The 17,699-nt window shown below is 34.0% G+C and overlaps 1 protein-coding gene across 1 annotated transcript; it reads right to left on the bottom strand.

Annotated features, from left to right (window-relative positions):
- Positions 1-2,834: 2,834 nt before the first annotated feature.
- LOC132295996 (probable pectinesterase/pectinesterase inhibitor 19) lies at positions 2,835-17,430 on the bottom strand. The gene is made up of 3 exons (XM_059794254.1): positions 17,194-17,430; positions 10,441-10,504; positions 2,835-3,638 (listed from the first exon to the last, which is right to left on the bottom strand). Exons 1-3 carry the CDS (start codon positions 17,428-17,430, stop codon positions 3,319-3,321), a joined length of 621 nt encoding a protein of 206 aa, XP_059650237.1. The 3' UTR covers positions 2,835-3,318.
- Positions 17,431-17,699: the final 269 nt, after the last annotated feature.

Below are 17,699 nucleotides of genomic sequence, written 5' to 3'. Positions count from 1 at the left end.
ATCACCCGTCTCGGCTTCTTCCACATTGTAACCATGAACTCTGCAACGAGCCCTGTCATTCCCGCCACTGCAAGAACACGCCCCTTTCGAATTCTTGTCGCCAAACACACTGTGAATGATTGAACTTAATTTCTTGGTCCATTTCTTCTTGCTCTTCCTTTGATCACCATTGTTGGTGGTGTCATTGCCAGGCTTGTGATTTCTTCTCTGCAAAATGGTGTTGACTAGTAACTTGGGTATTTTGATTTTGATCTTTGGTTGAGGCTTGAAGGGTGATAGTGAAGTGTTTGGCTGCACAGTGATGTCTCTAGTGGTGGTGGTGATGAGAGCTTTGCAATTTTTTGGCTTCTCTTCTGCCATTGTTGTTCTGCACAGGAGTTTTTTGGTTTTTTTTTTTCTCTGTTTGGCCTTCAAGGATGATATCGTGGAAGATTGGTGGGAGAGAAAAAGGAGACGTGGGTGTTGAGAATCACCTGTTTCTAGGGGATTTTAACAAAAAAATTCTCATCACTTTCCTATAATGGCCAATTGACAAAATGGTCTAACTGACAATTTTGGATGGATTAAATAGAAGGTTAGGTTAGTAAATAAACTGAATACATGGTTAATGATAAGAGATAGTAATATTAGTTAAGATTTGGGAAAATGTAAGCCCACTTTCTCTCTAACGTATCCAGAGACTTCTTCAACATTTTTTCCCCCCTACTAATCTCTGCTTGAAAATATGAGAATGAAGATTTCACATTAGAAGTATCAGTAATAGTCAAAAGTTGTAAATATATTTGTTTTCTCATCCTTTTTTTTTTTTTCTTTTTTTTTTTTTGGTTATTTATTTCTTATTTTTTGGGTAAGTAGGGTAGGGATGTATTTTGTATTATTGATATTATAAATAAAAACGTTAAGTGCAAAAAACTCTCCTAAACTATTGCCCTTTTGCAAATAACCCCCGAACTAAAAACCTACCCCCTGAACTATTGATTTCATTTCTTATTAAATTATTTTTATTATCTTTTCTCTTATGTAAATATTAATTATACTATTTACCTTAATTTTATTTCTAGTAACAATTTAGCATAAAAAAAAAAAAAATACCTTCTCTTCATGTAATATATTTATTAAAAATTAAAAAATTAGTTAATTTTTTAAAAATATTTCTACTAAATTTTTTGATTTAAATAATTAATTAAAAAAATTAAAGGTAAATTTATGCAAATTTAATGAAAAATATCTCTTCAAATTAGTATGATTTTTTTCATAATTTATTTATATATTAAAAATATATTAAATGTAATTCAATAAGAAGGAGCATTATGGTCATTTAATGAAATATAGTATAATCTTTGGGGTATGTTGCAACAAAATGACATAATTTAGGAGATTTTATACACAAAATATAATTCAAGAGAGTTACTTGCAAATTCAAACATATTTCAAGGATTTTTTTACACTTTATCCTAAAAATATACAAAGGATGGTGGTGAGAGGGACTTGGGAGCCCCGAAAAGCCAATCACAAAACTAAGCCCCAGAAGCTTCAGAAAGGAGCCCAGCAAACGACGAGGCCGAAAAGCCCAATACAAAACTAAAGCCCAAATCACGTAACACACTCAAATTGAGTGAAGGAGCGAAACAGAGGAAAGTTAAACAAACGGATGCAGGAAACAATGCATGCCTCCAATTATTCATATTATATATATATGCCTCGAGTGATAAAACAATAGATATAACGTCTTCTAATCAAACTCACTTTTTATTATTCATATAATTTCAATTACATAAATTTAACCTCCAATTAGCCCGGGAATGAAAGGTATACCAACAGAAGGTAACCGATCATTTGCATTGTTGAAATTTTCAGCAGTAAATGGGAGAATTTGGCTCGAGTCGATTACAATTTGAAAACCGGGCCATTTTACCTGGCCAACATTGGCTGCTCCGGACCCCTACTGTTATATTCAATGTATGAAACATGATCCAAGCTGGAGGAGTTGTCATCCCACGGTGTCCACTCCGCAGGATTTACAATGTCTCCGAGTTCGCACTCCATTACAACCGTCTTTGCATACTCTCTCCACGGCCGTCCAAGATATGCTCTGGAAAAAGTCGTACAAAATCTGGTGCGGCCACTAATTATGCATCATTTGAACCTCCACTCCGGGCAGCAACGGCCTGCCTACCATCGCATAATTCACAAAGCTGATGTATATTGCAGCAAAATGTATTGGTTCTATATCTGCATGTAAACAACATATGCATGCACGTCATTTTATCATTTTTATGGCTAAATATTGGGACGGTGGGTTGTTGTTTGTTTATTGGGTGAGAGCTTGTAAGTAATCAATTGATTTTTTCAGCTTGAGTTCATCTTCAAATTCGACTTGAGCATCTTTTACAATTGGGAAATGAGTTGATATGTAAAGATGATTACTAAAGGTTAAAATGGTAAATTTGTTAGGTCAATTGACCAGTCAAAGGCCATTAAAGTCAATTTACCTTGTATTAGAGCTGGTAAGGGTATTATAGTTAACTTTACCAAACTTAAGGAATGTCATTGTTCAAAAGGTAAAGTTAACTTTCATCTAGCTGTTAGGGCAAATCTCAAGGGGGTGTGAGTGTAATTAACCCTAATATTATTATATATAAATTCCAAAATTTTGTTTAAAAAGATCAAATTTTCCTAATGATGACACTATCAGTATCTAAGGAAAATAATGTACTGTCCAATCACGCACAACACAACCCAAAAACACTACAACTCCAATCGAGTGAAGGCGCGAAACAGAGCAAATTTAAACAACCAGATGCAAGGAGAGCAAAGAAAAAAAAAAAAAAAAAAAAAAAAAAAAAACCAGTTTCAAGAAAAAGATCAAAGTTTTTTCTTTTCTTAAAAAAAAGCAATTGCAATGGATGTGTGTGTTGGGTGATAAAACAATAGATATTACATTAGTTTGACCTCCAGCGAGTCCGGGAATGAAAGGTACACCAGTTGAAGGTAACCAGTCATTTGCATTGATGAAGTTTTTAGCCGTAAACTGTAGCATTCGACTGGAGCTGGTTACAATTTGAAAACCCGGCCATTTTACCCGGCCCCTAGTTGCAGCTCCGGGACCCCTGTTGTCATATTCAATGTAGCTCAAATGATCCAATCTGGAGTTATTGTCCCACAATGCCCAGCCAGCAGGATTTACGATATTTCCTAAGAAAGATTCCATTACTACTACCCTAGAATACTCTCGCCATGGGCGTCCAAGAAATGCTCTGAAATCAGAATTTGATGGTCCGAAATTTGGTGCCGCTGTGATGGTGCAAGTCTGAATCACTATCCCAGTGTCACTATTTGCGGTATCCCTTCTGTCAGCTGTAACAACAATGGACTTTCCTTCCTTCCCGGGATTTCTCCCGTATATGTTGCAGTTCTGGAACATGCTGGTTGTGTCGCCGAAGATGAAGTCATGTTGCATTCGTAGAAAAGTTTTGTGCCGGAACGCACGTACAAGGTGTACTGGTATCCTTCGAAGGAACACTTATAGTGTGCATCATTTGAGGCTATACTCCTCAAAGCAACTGCTTGTCCGGCATTGGCTCCCGCGGTATTCACAAAGCTGATGTTTTTTGCAACAAAATTTTGTGCTTCTATATCTGCATGTAAACAATATACACATTGTGTTAGTGACTTTTAGACATTTCTCTCTTAATTCTCTCTATTAAATGCTTCCCTATTCGATTTTTTTTTTTATTTTTTATTTTTTGGCAGTATGTCACTCAGTATCAGCACCAAGATAAAACTATTGCCATATTGAAAATCATCTCTGTACTAGTGCACTTATGAACAGCTTTCCTAATAACACTTTGTTTGCAAATCATCTCTGTACTCCCTCTGACTAGATGATGGAGTTACGCCTAGATTGTATGTTGATGGGCTGTTTTCGATCTAGCGAGTGGGTTGTTAGATAATTGCTTCTTATATACATGTATATATAGGGTATTATTTGTCACATATATATACATAGCTCACTATATCACATGGTTGTGGAATAATTGCTTCTTATATATAGGGCGGGTAGCAAGGGCTTTAACAAGGGAGGAACTATTAATAGGCTAACCTGGGCTATAGCCCTGGTCCAACTAAAAAAAACAAAATTAGTACTACTGTTCATATAAACCCAGTGCATATATAATCAATTTGTAGTATTACTCTTCCTCTTCCTATCAACTCAACAGTTCATGTGTTTATCTGGGCTATATGCTGCTGCTATCCTCCTCCTTCGAAATGTTCCCGTGTTTATCTTTTATTTTTCCCCCCTTTAAGCAAGAGCATAAATTATGTTAATTAGAAACCACAATTCAAAAAGTTTACAACTGCTAAAAAGTGAAGAAACATCCAAATTTTCATTCAAATCAGGACATAAACCCATATTCCCTAAAACATGGGCAGTCTTATTTCAAAATCTAATCACCTTTATCAATTAAAAGTTGAATGGATGTTCAAGATTCAATTGGATAATTTTTTATTTTATTTTTACTCAGAAAACGAATTATAATGGATACTTTGATGGAGGATAACAAATATATTCTTATACCTGATTTTAATTTGAGATCTAAACTTGGTGAATTAGGTTTCTAGGTCCTCTCAAATCGGATCTTCAGTAAAAAAATGATCAATTTCATGATGTAGTTACTTGGACATAGAAGTAAGACCATATTGAACATAGTATACCCTTGCCATATCTCACTTGTACAAAAAAATTTCTTAATATTTCAAAACTTTTATTGTGTTCATCTTCGAATTTTCTTATCTTTAGCTCCCCTACTTTGCAATCCTAGCTCCGCCCATGGGCTTTAATTATTAGGAACCAAAAGTTGTGAGCCCGTGAATGGGAGGGAATTGGCATGACTCGAGCTGTCACGGGTGTCATTGGCCACCACTTAATTAGTTTCATTTATTTTGCTGTTTGTTTGTTTTGGGATGGAATTGTAGTGCTGGTTTTTCTCTTTATAGTTCTGGTTATGTGGCCCATATTTTGTTAATTTACGTGAGCTAAATTTCTCCTTTATCTCACTTGTGGATAGGTAAGCAGATATACCAGTCAGTATACAGTGTAAACTTGCACAATGAATAGAGAAATAGAAAGGGAACGAATGAAGATGTGGAGACTGAGGATCTCAAAAAACCAAGGCTTTGATACATAATCAACAATCGCAACTAACTCAGATAACACTTTGGTATGTATTATTTATGTCTTTATCAAGATTGATTTGCAGGATATATTATGAGTTTTATTAATTTACGTGAAGCTAAATTTCTCCTTTATCTCACTTGTGGATAAGCAGATTTTTTTTTTCTGTAAAAGTCTTTAGTAGATGAGGTCTGTTTAGACTGTTTTTCTTAATCTTTGGTTTGCAATATAAGGATCCATTTACATTTTCTTTTCTGGCATACTCTATTGGGTGTTGTTTATGACCTAAAACCTTTGGATACAGTTCACAACCTCATTGTTAAAGGTATTACTACATTCTCCATTTGATTAATCTGTTAAAACTAAAATTTTCTAATCATTCATCATTTTTTCAGTATAGATAGAGGGCAAAAACTTTAAAAAAAAAAAAAAGTATAGATAGAGGGCAAAAGAACGCATTCAAAGTAAAAATAAGAATTGCAACACCAAACAAGAAAATGTAAATGTTGTCACAGATTACTAATATGACAAACAACATAATCTGTTTGGTGTTGCAATTCTTATTTTTACCTTGAATGCGTTCTTTTGCCCTCTATCTATACCAATTTTTTTTTTTTTTTTAAAATAAGTTTTTGCCCTCTATCTATACTGAAAAAATGATGAATGATTAGAAAATTTTTGTTGTAGCAGATTAATCAAATGGAGAATGTAGTAATACCTTTAACAATGAGGTTGTGAACTGTATCCAAAGGTTTTAGGTCATAAACAACACCCAATAGAGTATGCCAGAAAAGAAAATGTAAATGGATCCTTATATTGCAAACCAAATATTAAGAAAAACGGTCTAAACAGACCTCATCTACTAAAGATTTTTACAGAAAAAAAAATCTTCCATGAGTGAGATAAAGGAGAAATTTAGCTCACGTAAATTAATAAAACTCATAATATATCCTGCAAATCAATCTTGATAAAGACATAAATAATACATACCAAAGTGTTATCTGAGTTAGTTGCGATTGTTGATTATGTATCAAAGCCTTGGTTTTTTGAGATCCTCAGTCTCCACATCTTCATTCGTTCCCTTTCTATTTCTCTATTCAATGTGCAAGTTTACACTGTATACTGACCGGTATATCTGCTTACCTATCCACAAGTGAGATAAAGGAGAAATTTAGCTCACGTAAATTAACAAAATATGGGCCACATAACCAGACCTATAAAGAGAAAAACCAGCACTACAATTCCATCCCAAAACAAACAAACAGCAAAATAAATGAAACTAATTAAGTGGTGGCCAATGACACCCGTGACAGCTCGAGTCATGCCAATTCCCTCCCATTCACGTGCTCACAACTTTTGGTTCCTAATAATTAAAGCCCATGGGCGGAGCTAGGATTGCAAAGTAGGGGTGCTAAAGATAAGAAAATTTGAAGATGAACACAATAAAAGTTGTTAAATATTAAGAAATTTTTTTGTACAAGTGAGATATGGTAAGGGTAACTTAACATGATAATGAGACCACCACAGACAAGAACTTCTAAGAATAGCCATAGATAAGAGAACTACATTTAATTTCAATTACATTAGTTTTGACCTCCAATAAGTCCTGGAATGAAAGGTATACCAGTTGATCGTAACCAATCACTTGCATTGATGAAGTTTTTGTAAGTAAATTGGAGGATTTGACTAGAGTTGGTTACAATTTGAAAACCTGGTCATTTTACCCAGCCACTAGTTGTAGTGCTCCCGGACCCCTGTTGTTTGTTATATTCAATGTAGGACAAATGATCCAATCTGGAGCTATTATCCCATGTTAACCAGCCAACAAAATTTATGATATCTCCTAGGAAAGACTCCATTACCACTACCCTGGAATATTCTCTCCATGGGCGTCAAAGATATGCTCTAAAAGAAGAATTCAATGGTCCAAAATCTGGAGCTGCTGTAATGGTGCAATTCTGAATCACAACCCGGGATTTCTTCCATATATGTTGCAGTTCTGGAACATGGTGGTTGCGTCACCAAAGATGGAAGTCCATGGTTCCAAAGATGTTGCATTCATAGAAAAAATTCCCACCAAAATACGTATACAAAGTGTCCTGGGATATCCTTCGGAGGAATACCTGAAGTGTGGCATTAGTTGAGCCTCCAGTTCTAATAGCGACGGCCTGTCCGGCAGTGACTCCGGCGGAATTCACAAAACTGATACCTTTTGCAACAAAATGTATTGCTTTTATACCTGCACGTAAACGATATACACATTGTGCTTTTATATCGTTTACATGCAGGTATGCAAGCAGTAAATTTTGTTGCAAAAGGAATCAACTTTGTGAATTCCGCCGGAGTCAATGCCGGACAAGCCGTCGCTATTAGAAGCGGAGGCTCAACTAATGCATACTACAGGTGTTCCTTCTAAGGATACCAGGACACTTTGTATATGTATTTTGGCGGGAATTTTTTCTATGAATGCAACATCTTTGGAACCATAGACTTCATCTTTGGTGACGCAACCACCATGTTCCAGAACTGCAACATATATGGAAGAGATCCCGGCAATAAAGGAAAGCCCATTGTTGTCACAGCTGATTCAAGGAATGCTGCAACTGAACACACCGGAATAGTGATTCACAATTGCACCATTACGGTAGCTCCAGATTTTGGACCATTGAATTCTTCTTCCAGAGCATATCTTGGATGCCCTGGGAGAATATTCCAGGGTAGTGGTAATGGTGTCTTTCCTAAGAGATATCATAAACTATGTCAGCTGTTTAACGTGGTATAATAGCTCCAGATTGGATCATTTGTCCTACATTGAATATAACAACAGGGGTCCGGGAGCTGCAACTAGGGCAAAATGACCAGGTTTTCAAATTGTAACCAACTCTAGTCAAATCCTCCAATTTACTGCTAAAAACTTCATCAATGCAAGTGATTGGTTACCTTCAACTGGTATACCTTTCATTCCAGGACTTATTGGATGTCAAAACTAATGTAATTGAAATTATATGTAGTTCTCTTATCTATGACTAGCCATTCTTAGAAATTATTGACTGTGGTAGCCTCATTATGATGTTAATTTACGATTGTGATATATTACAACCTGATGATGATAGAACATTAAGAGACAATTACTTTAAGTTTGTAATTAATTAATATCCTGCTACAGTTGTAAAATTTATAAAAATGGTGATACCTTTTCTTATTATTATGATTGTGATTATTAAATGATAACAGATGTGTAAGTAGTTGCCTGCTTTGTTTAAAGCTTAAACGTTGAATAACTAAATTATGAATGTTTAAGTAGTTATCTACAATAGTTAAGTATTAGACTTACTATATTTGATAGGATATCCTTCATTACTGAATGACCGTGAATGGTTGTCTTTCTATAGCTATGAACCTTGTGATGGATGAATGTTAAGTTACAGGATAGCTACCTGTTTGATTCTGTACTAGCATTGGACTTGCTATAATTGATAATTGATGTTGTTCGATATTATATTGTTATGTTGACTACATCACTGATGTTTTGCTTATGCACTAAGTCTCACTCAAGTAATCATATTTCTTAGCTTGTTGAGCTTATCCTTAGTGTAATATATTGTATTATCTATTTTATTGTTAATAATTATATATTGCTGGTATATATTATTTGTTAACTGTTCTAATACTATAGTTAGTATTGAATACTCAATTTTGATAGTTTTTTATGAGGTTCATTCATTAGTTGTTCCTTATGTCGATCTTCTAGTTGGTTCTAGTTGTGGTTCTCTTAGATTAGCTTTCTTTAGTGGTCTTGTTTCTATGATAAATAATCATTTTGAAATATAATACGAAGCACTAAACCCCTAGGATCTTATTTCTGGATTATGCGTCATGAATTATTTCTAGGTTGCAATTACTGATTTAGGTACTCTTGTCAATTACTTGTCTTTAAAACTTGTTCTGGATGTTTACCTTACCTACTTATGATTAGTCTTAACTCAAGTTAATAATTAGTATTTTTAGAATTTGCATGGATATTTAACTAATTATGTTTGTGCTTAGCCTGTTTGGGTTAAACATTTTGCCGTTAATTAAGCTTTGCTAGCTACCCTATGGGTTAATAATTCTATTTAACTATCTTAGCATTATGTATGGTCTGTGATTTTCCTATGTTTTCTATCTCAGCTATGTTTATGTTCTGTGCTAATATGCATGCCCTATTTTGCTCCTTACCTTTAGACTCCATTGCTTATTTTGATGATGCCAAAGGGGGAGAAAATATGCAGCTTGCAAAATGGATTGATGTGTTATATACTTGCATCATGGATGTGTTATGAAGAAAATATGCAGTTATTGTTCTGTGACTTAATATGTGTTTTGTATTTGGTATGTGCTTAATGTAATGTTTTGTTAGTAATGTGTTTTTTATTTGGTTTGTGATTAATGTAATGTGTTTATGTTATTAATTGCTGATTATGAATATTTGCATCTGTAGCTCAACAATGCATAATTGTCATATGTGTTGCATCCATGACAATTAGAACATGGATCATTTAGGTCACATTGCTTGTAGTCATTTAGCACAGGTCAGTTCACACTACTGAGCACTTGAAGATCATTTACCACACAGTTAGTTCACACTACTGAGAGCATATGACATCTTGCATACTAGCTTGACAGGAGTAGCAGCAGTCTTGTGCACTTCATATAGAATACATACATACATACATACATTTGGATTAAAGCACACACAGACACACAATAAGACAATTTTTTATTGATTCGCACACACAGACACGTGTGCACTCAAGCACACGTACATTTGAATTAAAGCAATCATTTAATCATAACAATATGAATACATAGGTAAGATACCAATTATCCTACCTATACATGTGTGCATAAAACATGAAAGCAGAGGAAAAATGATCAACTAGCTGAACTTTGGAATTAGGCACACAATAAGACAAATTTTTATTGATTCAAATAATTGGATATATCAAATTATTATGAAAATAGGATTTCAATCACAAAAAGAAGGGAAATAAAGCTGAAAGGTTAGAGATGCAAATTTTAATAGAAGATAAGATAAGATGGTATCTCATGCATGTAGTGTACTAGTTTGTCATCTCAAATTTTAATCAATCTAAAGTTCAAAACATTGGCATACGAGATGAAGCAATCTATAGATACTGAAACTTCATCTGATAAAGAATAAAGTATTCACAACACACAATTACACAAAATATAACAATAATTACAATAATAGAAATTCTAACCTAGCTCCTTACTGATAATGTTGAAAACAATATATATCTTCAACACCAATACCAATTGACCAACCTAGCTGTAGACAAAAAACAAAGAAAAAATAAAATTAGGAATTATTATAAAATAAAATAAAATTTTCTCCTTCAAAAAAACATATAGATCGATAATTAAAAAATAATACAAAGTAATTGTTTCAATGTACAGTTTGACTTTTAGTACAGCAGCAAAACAAATACCTCTTGTGATAAATACATCTGACTTGACTGAAAGCATCATTGTAGGAAGAAAATTAAATACATGTGATGAGGAGAGTTTATCCAAAATAAAAGAACTCAAAGATGAAACCAACTCCCATGGAAAAGAAGACAAAGATGAAATGAAGATAAGGTTAAGGCTGAGAGTGATATGTGTTCAAGGACCATCATCTTAAGAATATATATGGGATCACAGGCCGTGTAACATATAGAAAATGAATGACAGTAAAGCACTTCACACTCCTCCTATGATGCATGAGATATCAAACATATTTGAGAGGTTGGTAACAAATAAACCCATCATTTTTATTTCGTTTTGCTATATATCTTCTGTACTCAGCATTCATAGCTTCGAGGTTCCTACGAATCCCACTAAACTGCTTATGGAGAAGGGAAAAAACAGCTTATGAAGGAGCTATTGAGAATTTAAGACACATGACATGAACCATCAATCAAGGGTGTCTGAAACCAATGTATGTTACCTATATGTTTGTATATACAAGTATGACAACAAATGCTCAAGTAGCTGAGTTTTGAAATTATACACACAATTAAGACAAATATTTATTGATTCGAATAATCGTATAGATCAAATTACTTTGAAAATAAGATTTCAATAACAAAAAAGAGTTTGTATGGCATAAAATAGCAGCATGTAAATAGGATTTGTCCGGAGGAAATGAAATTCACATGTCTTGCACATAAAGCATGAAAATTGTCAAAGGGAATGGAAAAAAAATAAAAAATTATATAGCACTGTAACAATATAGAATAGAATAATAGACAAATCGAATGGTCAAATACATACATTACCAATACAGCAAATGAGCAAAAACATACAATATATTCCATATCATGCAAAGATTACATTAAAAGAAGTGAAAGTACAACAAAATAAGCCACAAAGTAGGGAAATAAAGCAGAGATCCTTGGTATAAAGACCAGTAAAAGGCCTGGAAATGTGCAGCATATTAAGCTAATGTAATATGCAGCCAAAGTTAGAAGAAATACGATTTTCATTGGTGATTACATTAAAAGAAGTGAAAAGTAAAACAAAATAAGCCACAAAGTAGGGAAATAAAGCACAGAGCCTTGGTATAAAGGCCAGCAAAAGCACTGAAAATGTGCAGCACGTTAATCTAATGTAATATGCAGCCAGATTTAAAAGTAATGAAATTTTCATTGGTGATTTTATGAAGACATTTAGATAAATTAACTATATATATATATATATTAACAAGGTAAGAAGGCTACTTCATGGATACTTCAACATTAGTTAATGAACCACAATTGACAAATAGGACATGAACCTCTATAGGTTGTGTTCAATTTATAGGAGTGTCAGAAACAGTTAAAGAGGGATTAAAAGTATCAGAAGGGATTAGTCTTGCCTCAGAAGGGAGTTGGGACACCCTCAGTTATAAAAAAGTAAAAAACTAATTGCTTATAGACCGACTCAGTCTATATATATTTGTGTGCATAAATCATATTTATTATATATATGTATAGAGAGTGCAAACTGGTAAAGACATGAGAATGTTATCTGGTTAAGCAGTTTTAGTTACAGAATAATTCTTTTAAAAATAAATAAATAAAGATAGAGAGAGAGAGAGAGAGGGAGGGAAAATTCTGCTATGCAGTGGGTACATGGTCATTGGTCATATAATGTCAAATAACTACTACCTCTAATTTTTGTTACTTCTTGTTAGAGATGATTACAAAATGAAGGACAGAACCCACATTCAAATAACCCAAATGCTCAATAATTGAAGTTCCAGAGAGTCAATCTCAATTTATTTCATATCCAATATTGAACTTTTAAGCTCCTAATCAACCACAAGTTACATGGTAAACACCCACATATATATCCAACTAACAAATCCTAGGTTTTATGGTAGTATTCAACTATGATATCATCCCAGCCTAAATGCATGGACCCTCCCCTCCACACTTCACGTGTAAAAGAAACAATTCCTTTTTCCCTCTGTTTCACATACCCACATGCATTAATTTTTTACTGTTTACTGGATTGCTGATAATACATATTGAAGAATAGCAATTGTTGAGTAGAGAAGTCTTAAATAGAGCTACATACCTATCAAATATTAACATTAGAATTATAACATAAATTTCTACTCCGGAAGCATGTTTACGTCCGAGGCATTGTGGCAAATGTTAGGTCATTGCAATGTCTGCAGAAGATGTGTTTTGAGGATGGTAGGTGTTCTTTTCATTCTTTGTGCTAAAATAAATGGACACGTGATTTCTTGTTGTCACCACGATTATAACTTTCAATTTGCAGTATCACCTCACATGAGAAATTGCATGCAGGGCCATCACTGTTTCTGGGTAAACAATTGTGTTGGTCATAGAAACTATAAGGCCTTTGTTGTCCTTGTCTTATATGCAATTATGGCTGATAAGTACAGATTTGAAGAATGAACAATAACTTACAAAGAAATTCCTTACTTGTTTAGCTTATTATTGGACTTCTGTTTTTAAGTTGCCTATTTCTGTCATCAAGGTTTTGGAGAATAAGATGAGGGATTTCCTTTGGGATTCTAGTGATTCTAATAAGACAAATGCCTTCCCTTAACTTGAAGACAGTTTGTTCACCTAAGGTTGAAGGTGGTATGGGGTGAGAAAGTTATCTGATATCAATAATGCCTCTTATAATCATAGTTAACTGGTGCTGCATGTGCAAGTGTAATGGAGAGTGGATTGATCATCTTCTTTTGCACTATCCAGTGGCTTTTGATTGTTGGAACCTTTTGTTGCGTATCTTTGGGGTTTCATGGGTTATGCCTAGATCTGCGAGAGGATTGATGGACGCTTGGAGAAGGTGCTACGTGGGATCATAGGCTCGTGATTATTGGAGGATGGCGCCTTTGTACTTATGGTGGTGTCTGTGGAGGGAGCGGAACAATAGGTCATTTGAAGGAGACGAATCTTCGATTGTTGTTCTTAAATCTTTCCTTATTAGTTCTTTATGTTGTTGGGGTTCAAGTAGACATTGATCCTCCCCTGAGGAAATGATTGATTTTCTGAGTTCCTTGGGACCTTAGGCTTCCCTGTGCCTATTTTGTACTTAACATTTAGAGAAAAGTGATTGTAGAGACCCAGGAAAAAAAAAATGTTATTATTATTTAATTGTCATTATTATTATTATTATTTTATGTTTAAGGATATTTATATTATGTTGCTTGGTATTGGGTGGAACTAAAAATAATACTAATAATAATAATAATATTAGTTGGGTGTACGTGGCTTGGGACCAAGGCTATTTGTTATGTATTTGAGGTGTTCAGTTTTAGCCAGAGTAATATGATTACTCTTTGGAACATGAATAATAATATTTTATTATATAAGTGATATAAGGATATGGGTACTAGTGTTTAGGTTTAGTATTGACTTTTAGTATATATCAGTATATAGGCCATTCATTCTTTTAATTGGCTGGGCTTACTTACGTGAGTACACAAAGTACCTCCGTCAAAGAGTAAGCAAGATATATATATACTAAATAACTAGTAATAATAATAATAAAAAAAGAAAAAAAAAGAGAGAAGGCCTGAGGTTGAAGCCGTGAAAACCGACCACAATAGAGGGAAAGAAAAGAACCCTAGCTGCCTTGTTCAGTTTTTCTTTCTTTGAAGGACAAATTGGTGGAAGTTTCTTAGTGGGTCAAGAACGAAAAGTGTTCCTGTCAACCTTCTCTACGCATCTACATAATTAATCTTGGTAATTTTGTTTTTAGCGTTGAGGTAGGGGTTCTTTAAACTTTTTCATTATTGATGAAATCTTTTGATAATTAGGTATACACTATTATTATTAATATTTATACATATATATATTTCATAATACTGTGTGCTCTATTTGTTTTATTTTATTTTTATATTTGGACTGGTTTGTGTTGGATGTTTAAACGAAATTGTTGAAGTTGTGAAGACAAGGTGTTTGGTAAATTGTCACAAGTATGGAAAAATTATTGCTTTGGTTAAATTTATTTAAACATGATTTTATTTGGAGGAATTGATTTAAGGATGAAAGTTTAGAAGATTTTGATGATGAATTTTTGTGACATTGTGGGATTGTGTCGGTGAATTGAGTTTGGAAAGCAAGGTAGGGCTCGGCGCCCTTGGGCAAAAAACCCGAAACCTGATCAGGAAAAATAACTGGAGGGTTCTCATGTCCTTCGGGGTCATGACCCGAGAAAGCATGGGATAACTGGAGGGATCTGGCGTCCTTCGGGGTAGTGACCCGTAAAGCGTCAGAATGGCTTAAGATCTGTGTTGTTGGGTGGTTGTGATATTTGGTTAAACTGTTACATTAATTATCTACTTGTTATTGTAACATACATGACAGGATTCACTTTGCCATGCTCATTCAATTTATCATTCATTCCTGTGTGCTTACTTGTTAATTGATTTTGTTAATAATTGATTAGTTTAGCGTTCTTCTACTGAGCTTTGCTCACCCCCCAACAATTTTGCAGATGAAGGAAACGCTACTGGAAATAATTAGCTGACTTGGAAAAGACCACATCTACGTGACTTGTTTTGGAGGAACAATATTTATTTGATTATTTTTTTAGCCGGACACAAATTGATAATGTCACTTCTAATTTAGCATAGTCGCCCAAGATTTTAATTGTGCCAGAATTGTTTATTTTAATCCTATGATTCAAGGATGGGGTTGGATTTGTTATTTGAGTTATTTTTATTTATTACTTGTTGGGTCTAATATTATGATTTTCAGAGATTTTAATAAATTAAATTGAGTACTTCAGTTTAGTATCAGTTTTCCTTTTATGTATAAAATCAGGTCATGGGTTATGTAAACAAACTTTATTTGCCATCTTGTGCATCCTTTATTGTACAGTACAAATTACAACTATTTACATATTTATATAATATGATTGGAGGGTGGTTGATACCATGTGGCAGGTTGTTAGAATGTGTGTAAAGGAGTTGTGAAACCAAGCTGTACAGTTGAGCTCAGGAAACACTGCTAGTTAATAAAATATAACGACTTCAATTAAAAAAAAAGAATGGTGGTTCTAATTAAAGGATGTGGTTTGTTAATTTTATATTTTAATTTCTTTTCCTTTAATCAAAATTCAGATTTTGAAATCCGGGGTCTGACAGTGATGTAATTAGTCCTAGAAAAAAACACAATTAATCCTCAGAAGTAGAGTGCATGAGTACTTTTAAGGGTGATTATCAACTGCAATTGAAAGATAATTATTAAAATTAAAAAAAAAAAATGTAAGAATATTGCAGTTTTGATACATGTCATTATTTAATGATGGATTAACTATATTAGTTAACACAATCTTAGATGGACAATAAACTATGACAATTATCAAAATCTTATTTGCTTCCTTAAACAAAATCCTGCGACTTTGAGCTAGATCATAATGATGAATAAGGGTCATAAAATGTAAATCTATTTTTTTTCCCCAGCAAGTGCAAATCAAAAAGGTGTCACACATTCACATTTAAACAGAGAAGAAGATATACATATATGTATGGATAAATATATGTCACATAAGTTATGGGTATCAAATGATAGATTTGGGTTAATATATCAAATCAGTGGAGGTTATAATAATATCACTAAAAGATTAGTATATATATAATATTATTTTATTGTATCGATGTACTTCATAACATGATCTATCCAACACATGACGATGCATACCCTGAGTAGATTAATTCAGCAACCAAGTCAATAAACCAAAACTTAACCACATCAGTTGAAACAATAACCATATACGTTCAATCCAACGCATGTTACAAGTAGATGTTGAGTTCTCATGTCTCCTGGATTTGCAGCTACCTAATTGTGTTTGCTTGGTGCAGTTATCTCGATGGCTTAGTACTACTTTTCACTCTAATGGTTTGAAAGATATAGTTGCTAGAAGAATATTTTCTATAGCTCTATATCATGTTTGGATTGAGAGAGATACTAGGATTTATGAAGGAGTTACAAGGTCTTTTTCATCGATTGCTCAGGTTATTTGGTGGGAGGTGCTGGATTTGTCCTACCCTTGAATCTGTTTGGTGCTTAAGTTGTTACTCTGTTTGTCTCTTTTAATTGGAGGTTTTGCTTATTTCTGGTCGGGTTTTTACCTTTATTTAGTTCTTTTGTTCTAAGGTAATAATCCAAAGTATGCCTTTGCTTATTATAGCCATGTACATTGTTGTTCATACCTATAATAATTTCTACTTTGCCCAGAAAAAAAATAATAATAATAATTTTAAAAAATAAAAAATTACAGATTACAAATGACCCTTACGAAAGAAAAGGATTAAAATTAGATGCATGGTCAGCTACAATTAGGTGTTTAGGTAAAAAATGGCAAATTTCTTTATGTGTGTATATATTAGGGCATAAAATGCATAGGTACATTTTAAAGAAACAGTTTGAATCATCACCAAACCGGAACTTACCTCCTCAAAACCCTTAACTGAGATGCGTTGCTTCTGAAAATCTCTGGAATACACTACAGAGTTTTCTCTCTCCACCCACTCCTCGAAAAAGAGTCAGTTCGGAGCTGCGGTCACGATCCAACACAGCCAACCTAACCTCATCAACTATCGTCGCCGACGAGGACAATGTGAACTGATAGAAGGACAGGGCCAAGGAGTTGAACAAAAAAGCAACGTTCTTGGCCATGTCGAGCCGACCCAGAAAGCCAATCTTTACAACAACAACAACTAGGGCTACCAATAGAGGCATCAAATTGGACCATCTCTTCTTGGAATTTTGTTGTTATTCGACAAGATTCGCCACTTGCCCTTCTCTCTTTCTTCGTTGTCGTTATCCGAATTGAGCTGTGCTGCTCCGCCGTGATCTATTGAATGAATCACGATAATCGCCGAAGAAAGAAGTTGCTGATACTTTTTTGATAATCGCCGTGATCATACTACACAGGCAAAAGTGCAAACAATCCTAACTATCACGAATGACATTTTACTTTTTGAACTACGAGGATAAACAAAGAAAAA

This window comes from Cornus florida, unplaced genomic scaffold, assembly GCF_030987335.1.
Source record: "Cornus florida cultivar Cherokee Brave unplaced genomic scaffold, ASM3098733v1 CherokeeBrave_3.0.0_Hap2_Chr02, whole genome shotgun sequence".
NCBI lineage: Eukaryota > Viridiplantae > Streptophyta > Magnoliopsida > Cornales > Cornaceae > Cornus > Cornus florida.
The sequence above is the reverse complement of the archived record's forward strand: the minus strand, read 5'-3'. Positions and strand labels throughout refer to the sequence as shown.

Excerpts from the sequence above, each read along its gene's own strand:
- LOC132295996 (XM_059794254.1), bottom strand. The coding sequence starts at position 17,430 with ATGCCTCTATTGGTAGCCCTAGTTGTTGTTGTTGTAAAGATTGGCTTT. Across the intron at positions 10,505-17,193 it reads GAGAGAGAAAACTCTGTAGT|GTTGGTCAATTGGTATTGGT; the intron begins GTATTCCAGAGA and ends GTCTACAGCTAG. Across the intron at positions 3,639-10,440 it reads CATTATCAGTAAGGAGCTAG|ATATAGAAGCACAAAATTTT; the intron begins GTTAGAATTTCT and ends GTTTACATGCAG.